The following is a 7,714-nucleotide window of genomic DNA, read 5'->3' as shown; positions in this document are numbered from 1 at the left end:
CCACAAATTTTGGCAAGTGGGTTAGGACATCTACTTTGTGCATGACACAAGTCATTTTTTCAAAAATTGTTTACAGACAGATTATTTCACTTATAATTCACTGTATCACAATTCCAGTGTGTCAGAAGTTCACATACACTAATTTGACTGTGCCTTTAAACAGCTTGGAAAATTCCAGAAAAAGATGGCTTTAGAAGCTTCTGATAGGCTAATTGACATCATTTGAGTCAAATGGAGGTGTACTTGTGGATGTATTTCAAGGCCTACCTTCAAACGCAGTGCCTCTGCTTGACATCATGGGAAAATCAAAAGAAATCAGCCAAGACCTCAGAAAGAAAATTGTAGACCTCCTCAAGTCTGGTTCATCCTTGGGAGCAATTTCTAAACGCCTGAAGGTACCATGTTCATCTGTACAAACAATAGTACGCAAGTATAAACACCATGGGACCACGCAGCCGTCATACCGCATCGGAAGGAGACGCGTTCGGTCTCCTTGAGATGAATGTACTTTGGTGCGAAAAGTGCAAATCAATCCTAGAACAACAGCAAAGGACCTTGTGAAGATGCTGGAGGAAACAGGTACAAAAGTATCTATATCAACAGTAAAACGAGTCCGAAAGCAAGGAAGAAGCCACTGCTCCAAAACCGTCATAAAAAAGGCAGATTACGGTTTGCAACTGCACATGGGGACAAAGATTGTACTCTTTGGAGAAATGTTCTCTGGTCTGATTAAACAAAAATGTAACTGTTTGGCCATAATGACCATCGTTATGTTTGGATGAAAAAGGGGGAGGCTTGCAAGCCGAAGAACACCATCCCAACCATGAAGCACAGGGGTGGCAGTGGCAGCATCATGTTGTGGGGGTGCTTTGTTGCAGGAGGAACTGGTGCACTTCACAAAATAGATCGGATCATGAGAAAGAAAAATGATGTGGATATATTGAAGCAACATCTCAAGACATCAGTCAGGAAGTTAAAGCTTGGTCGCAAATGGGTCTTCCAAATGGACAATGACCCCAAGCATACTTCCAAAGCTGTGGTAAAATGGCTTAAGGAGAACAAAGTCAAGGTATTGGAGTGGCCATCACAAAGCCCTGACCTAAATCCTATAGAAAATTTGTGGGCAGAACTGAAAAAGCGTGTGCGAGCAAGGAGGCCTGCAAACCTGACTCAGTTACACCAGCTCTGTCAGGAGGAAAGGGCCAAAATTCACCCAACTTATTGTGGGGAGCTTGTGGAAGGCTACCTGAAACATTTGACCCAAGTTAAACGATTTAAAGGCAATGCTACCAAATACTAATTGAGTGTATGTAAACTTCTGACCCACTGGGAATGTGATGAAAGAAACAAAATCTGAAATAAATCATTATCTCTACTATTATTCTGACATTTCACATTCTTAAAATAAAGTGGTGATCCTAACTGATGTAAGATAGGGAATTTTTACTAGGATTAAATGTCAGGAATTGTGAAAAACAGAGTTTAAATGTATTTGGCTAAGGTGTATGTAAACTTCCGACTTCAACTGTATATGTGTCTGTGTGTACATTTGAGTTGCGCTGGTCTGTCGTATGATGCTTGTTGCTTGGAGGACAACGGTGTCCAATTCTCAGCCTAGTTCCTCAAATGATGTATGTGAACATCAGTCAACCTGAGGGTGAGTTTTCCAGCAGTATTAACCAGATCTCAGTAACACAGAGAGGGTCAGCAGTAAGAGGTGTATGTGGAAGCGGGAGGAGGTACTTCAACTCGGTCTGCCTCAGGGGCTGGCCCCACCACTACAAGAAGGGATGGGTGTGCCTCATAGCAGGGGTTTAAAGGGTGTCAGTCGTTCCGTTTCTCTCTCTGCTCCCCTCTCTGTCCATGGGTCCTTGGGCCTGTCAGCCCTGGCTGCCACAGGAGGACAGGCTGTCGTAGAGGGAGTCACTGAGGGATTCGGGCGTCTCTCTCGGGGACATGATATCTTCTGGTCTCTCCTTCACCAGCTCCAGCCCTCCGTCCTTCCCCACCTCTGGGGCGCTGGGCGTCCTTCCCTTACCCCGTGGGCTGAGTCCCGTCTGGGGTGGCAGGGGGAGGCTGCCTGGGTCAGCAGCCAGGGGGCCCTGGGGGACACACTGTTTCAAACTCTTGGAGGAGAGGAAAGGTGGGCACATGAAGAAGGGGGTGGGTGGATGGGGAAAAAAGGGGAGGATTTGGATGGTAGGGATAGACAGGGATCAGAAGGATGCTATAGTTAATTATTTTATTTTTCAAGGGAAACATGCATTTATATCTGCCACTTCAATAAATGCTTTTGTCAGTAACCATGTTTCCAGCCAACCATTTTTATGGTAGTAAACTACCTGTTGGATAAAAAAAAGAACTCACAACAGGCCTAATGTCAGTAAATTTCCTAAATGACATCAAAAAAAATATATTTCACAGGAGTGGATAAAATTTTTCTTGGTGAAATAGATCATGCGACAAATGGCAGTGAACATTTTTTTTTTTTTCATAGAATATTGTTGATATTGCAATTGTTGATAAATTTGCAGTCACGTAATGCTATGTTGTGTGGTCCTGCCACTACGACTTGGAAAAGCATGCAGTTTATTAGGCTACCGATCAAATAAGTTATGAACTTCACATGGTGGTGAATGTGCACTGTCATAAGATTGATTCTCCTTTACAATAAATATTGAGGGTCTTAACTTGTATGGTGGTGACATGATGATCGCTGCTTAACTGCCAATTGACAAATAAAAATGATCTAGCTTTTATTAATTCCCTCAACATGTACCCTCTACACTGTATCTGTGAGCACGTGCCAAGATGAGTGGGCACATTTGCCATTTTTCGCAGGTCTTTGAGACAAAACCATTAAAATCGGTACATGAAAAGTTATACGACGAAGTGATTGTTATATGCACTAGCTACGTCATTATGCACAGCTCTTTATTTGCAAAAAGACCGTTTGTTTGAAACACACTGTTGCTGAGAAAATGCACATATTTCTTTGTGCAAATGTTAGAATAATTTATTGCTGGAAAATCTTTCCAAAAATGGGATGGAAACCTAGCAAAATATACTCTGAATGGTGGGTTGGAGTTTGAATGGGCCATTGCACTCTTTCCCCCCCATGAACTTTCTTGCTGTAATTTCTTAAGAAAAGCAAAGGAGTCTCCGGAGGGAACTTGCTGTGCATTTCAGCCCAGGCTGCCATTAACACAGCCCATTCAAAAGGAGAGAGTCAAAAACAAGTTAGTCAAAACTCTTTTTGACTCGAGAGACATGATTGTGCCTCGTTCATTATGACTGAGACTTGTAAAAGTGTGTTTTAAACAATGTACATTTGTGATAGCTAGGCATAAAATAAGATTATTTCTCGATTCCCTTGAAACAAGGTCTAGTTGCGACAGCAACCGGACTATATTGTGAAACATTTTTGGCAGAATGCTTGACTGCTGAGAGGATTGACGGACCTTCATGTCTTAAAGTAATGATGGACTTGGTCTTTTACCAAATAGGGCTATCTTCTGTATATCACCCCTACCTTGTCACAACATAACTGATTGGCTCAAAGCCATTAAGGAAAGAAATTCCACAAATTAACTTTTAACAAGGCACACTTGTTAATTGAAATGCATTCCAGTTGACTACCTCATGAAGCTGGTTGAGAGAATGCCAAGAGTGTGCAAAGCTGTCATCAAGGCAAAGGGTGGCTAATGTAGAAAATAGTAAAAATAAAGAAAGTAGGTGTGTCAAAACTATTGACTGGTACTGTGTATACACACACACATATTTTTTGCTCAATCTGATTAGGTGGGCCTGGCTCCCCAGTGCCTACACACCTGCCTACAGCAGGACTGATACATGCTCCTCCAGCTCACTGGCTCCAGAATTATCCGACCAACTACTGTCTATCATTTGTGCGCACAGGCAGCATAGAGAAGAAAAATGCATGTTTAGAACTGATAATCGGCCGCATGGTGCAAGAATTAATACAATTAATTGATTACAATACTGTGCTTAACACCCTCTCGGCAGTCAAGCATTCCGCCAAAAATCTTTAACAATCTAGTCCGGTTGCGGCCACAACTAGACCTCGTTTCAAAGGAATCAAGAAATGATCTTATTTTATGCCTAGCTATCACATATGTACATTGTTTAAAACACACTTTTACAAGTCTCTGTCACAAACAACTGCTCCAATAAGCCCCTTATGGTGAAAGAGGGGCTTGCAGAATCATGACCCTTTTGAGTTTTCAGTTCATCATTCGCCTGTAGGGGGTCCTGAGTGCTCTGGGCATTACTGAATCGAATGAACGAAACGAGTCGGGGAGACGGGGAGTGACTGAACGAGTTGAAAAGATCAGAGTCAGTAAGCTGAACTTCCCATCACTAGTCAAAACCCCTTCTCCATCTAATTTCCACAGCAACCCCCACCTCCCCCATCCCTGAGAAGTGGCATGAGGAGTTAGGCGTCTTTCAATCTAAATGCAGATAACTAACATTGCACTCCTCTTCATCCCTCCCTCCTTCCCTCTCTCTCTCTCTTGTTGGAGGGCAGAATCTGAGGATAATAATGTCAGCTAATGGGACTACGGTATAAAGTGCTGACAAGGGATGACAACTGACAGGCGAGAGTGATCAAGGCCCCAGCTGTCTTTCTATCAGCCTCATCTCTTAAAATATTAATGAAGAGCGGAGCTTTCGTCATTTCATTTTTCACTGTAGATGAGAAAGTTGGCACGTCAGCACAGAGTACTACATTTCTTGTTCCGATGGGAGATGAACTCAGCTCGCTGACTCACTCACCCTTCTGGAGGGGGTCCTCTGGCTGCCCGGGTCTCCCTGCACATCCAGGTAAACATCACTGACTCCTGCAGAGCCTTTCAGGTTGGGAAAGGTCCAGTTCTTGGTTGGGGGATTTTGCATATGATCCCCGTAGGCATCAATGTCTGCATAAGAACAAATGTAATTCAAGATGTAAAAACAGAGCTTAGCTCAGGTGTTTTGTTTCAAGATTTAAGCTTATGTGAATAGTTAGTCTACAGTTTTAATGAGACACAAAATGTTGGTTTTGCAGAACTGATCAAACTTACGCAACCATATCTAAACCACTAATGTAAAATGTCAGCATTGAAATGGTCTATATGGGAACACAACAAGTCCTATGGGAATACAAAGTCCAAGATTCCAAGCTGACCCTCATGGATGGTGCTGGACAGGTGCATGTTGGGACCTTTTCCCTCCAGTCCTGAGCCATACAGGATAGATGGGTTGACCTCATCCAGAGATGACAGCTCTCTCTCCAGCGTATGGGCCTTCCGCAGAACTTTCATCTTGGCCCCATGTTTCCCCTGGGAGCCTGAAAACCCTTGCTCTCCCTGTGGCTTCCCCTTAGTGATGCTCTTCCCTGCTGCGTTACTGGCATAGTCTGGCATGGGGAACGTGCCGATGCCACTGTCGAGGGTACGCATGGATGCACCAGAACCTAAACAGTGAGGAAGGAACAATGAAGTGAGACTAGAGTCAGGGGGAGACGGGGAGTGTTAGTCAAGGGAAATGGATGACAGACATTATTATGACTCAGCATTATGCTGCTCTCACCTGTAATGTGCTGGGAACTAATGGACTCTGCCAAGCTCTCGTCTGATGTGACCTCATCCTTGCCAATCATATCAGAAGCCTGAAACAACAAGGGTTACACTCCACGTAAGATTGAATCATATTACTGATGTGTCATTTATTAATTTGTCTATAGTGTATAAGAGGAAAAAGAGAGAGAGAAGAGAGTTTACCTGCTCCATCTCATCCCTGCTCTTTGTGTGGCTGATCCCATCCCTCTGGTGACCGAAGATGGGCCGCGACCTCTTCGAGTCAAAGGAGAGGCGCCTGTGTGCCATTCCAAAGGTGGTAGGTATAGCTCCCCTCTCGTCCACCCTGTTTCCAGAACAAGACGTCGAGGGACTTAAGAAAGAAGAAGTTACAAACTCATAGGGGAACTAGCTTTCGACATATACTAATCAAATTAGATCAGATTTGATCATACGAGAAAGAGTTTAACCCTCTGGCAAGTTTTGTAATTACAGTGCATTCGGAAAGTATTCAGACTTTTCCCACATTTTGTTACGTTACAGCCTTATTCTAAAATTGATTAAATCGTTTTTCCCCCCTCATCAATCTACGCACAATACCCCATAACGGGATTTTTGCGAATTTATAAAAAACTGAAATATCATATTCAGTATTCAGACCCTTTACTCAGTACTTTGAAGCACCTTTGGCAGCGATTACAGCCTCGAGTCTTCTTGGGTGTGACGCTACAAGCTTGTCACACCTGTATTTGGGGAGTTTCTCAAATTCTTCTCTGCAGACAATCTCTAGCCGGTGAAGTTGGATGGGGAGCGTCGCCGCACAGCTATTTTCAGGTCTCTCCAGAGATGTTCGATCGGGTTCAAGTCCGGGCTCTGGCTGGTGCCACACAAGACCATTCAGAGACTTGTCCCGAAGCCACTCCAGCATTGTCTTGGCTGTTTGCTTAGGGTAGTTGTCCTGTTGGAAGGTGAACCTTCAACCCAGTCTGAGGTCCTGAGCACTCTCGAGCAGGTTTTCATCAAGGATCTCTCTGTACTTTGCTCCGTTGATCTTTCCCTTGATCCGGAATAGTCTCCCAGTCCCAGCCGCTGAAAAACATCCCCCAAAGCATGATCCTGCTGCCACCACCATGCTTCACCGTAGGGATGGTGACAGGTTTCCTCGAGACGTGACGCTTGGCATTCAGGCCAAGAGTTCAATCTTGGTTTCATCAGACCAGAGAATCTTGTTTCCCATGGTCTGAGAGTCCTTTAGGTGCCTTTTAGCAAACTTCAAGCAGGCTGACGTGTGCCTTTTACTGAAGGGCGGCTTCCATCTGGCCACTCTACCATTAAGGCCTGATTGGTGGAGTGATGCAGAGATGGTTGTCCTTCTGAAAGTTTCTCGCATCTCCACAGAGGAACTGCGGAGCTCTGTGAGAGTGACCATCGGGTTCTTGGTCATGTCCCTGACCAAGGCAATTCTCCCCTGATTGCTCAATTTGGTCTGGTGACCAGCTCTAGGAACAGTTTTGGTGGTTCCAAACTTCTTCTATTTAAGAATGATGGAGGTCACTGTGTTCTTGAGGACCTTCAATGAAGGTACCCTTCCCCAGATCTGTGCCTCAACACAATCATGTCTCGGAGCTCTACGGACAATTCCTTCAAGCCTTATGGCTTGCTCTGACATGCACGGTCAACTGTCGGACCTTATTTAGACAGGTATGTGCCTTTCCAAATCATGTCCAATCAATTGAATTTACCACAGGTGGACTCCAATCAAGTTGTAGAAACATCTCAAGGACGATCAATGGAAACAGAATGCACAGGAGCTCAATTTCGAGGGTCTGAATACTTACAGTACCAATCAAAGGTTTGGACACACCTACACATTCAAGGGTTTTTCTACATTGTAGAATAATAGTGAAGACATCAACACTATGAAATAACACATATGGAATCATGTAGTAGATTCTTCAAAGTAGCCACCAGTTGCCTTGATGACAGCTTTGCACACTCTTGGCATTCTCTCAACCAGCTTCACCTGGAATGCTTTTCCAGCAGTCTTGAAGGAGTTCCCACACATGCTGAGCACTTGTTGGCTGCTTTTCCTTCACTCTGCTGTCCAACTCATCCTAAACCATCTCAATTGGGTT

The 7,714-nt window shown here is 44.2% G+C and overlaps 1 protein-coding gene across 6 annotated transcripts in view; it reads right to left on the bottom strand.

The window, feature by feature from the left end:
• Positions 1–1,474: 1,474 nt before the first annotated feature.
• Positions 1,475–7,714, bottom strand: part of LOC115207969 (nck-associated protein 5-like) — a 92,394-nt gene continuing 86,154 nt past the window's right edge. For 4 of the 6 annotated variants that reach the window (XM_029775624.1, XM_029775629.1, XM_029775626.1 and 1 more), the window contains 5 exons: positions 5,784–5,952; positions 5,593–5,671; positions 5,189–5,476; positions 4,798–4,940; positions 1,475–2,126 (listed from right to left, as the gene is read on the bottom strand). In XM_029775624.1, the coding sequence (XP_029631484.1) occupies positions 1,881–2,126; positions 4,798–4,940; positions 5,189–5,476; positions 5,593–5,671; positions 5,784–5,952 (925 nt within the window). In that variant the 3' untranslated portion in view covers positions 1,475–1,880. The remainder of the gene's footprint in view (positions 2,127–4,797; positions 4,941–5,188; positions 5,477–5,592; positions 5,672–5,783; positions 5,953–7,714) is intronic. The other 2 variants (XM_029775627.1, XM_029775628.1) reach the window with 2 other exon arrangements.

The sequence above is a fragment of the Salmo trutta genome, chromosome 14, assembly GCF_901001165.1.
Source record: "Salmo trutta chromosome 14, fSalTru1.1, whole genome shotgun sequence".
Classification (NCBI taxonomy): Eukaryota; Metazoa; Chordata; class Actinopteri; order Salmoniformes; family Salmonidae; genus Salmo; species Salmo trutta.
This window is presented reverse-complemented; position numbering and strand designations above follow the sequence as displayed.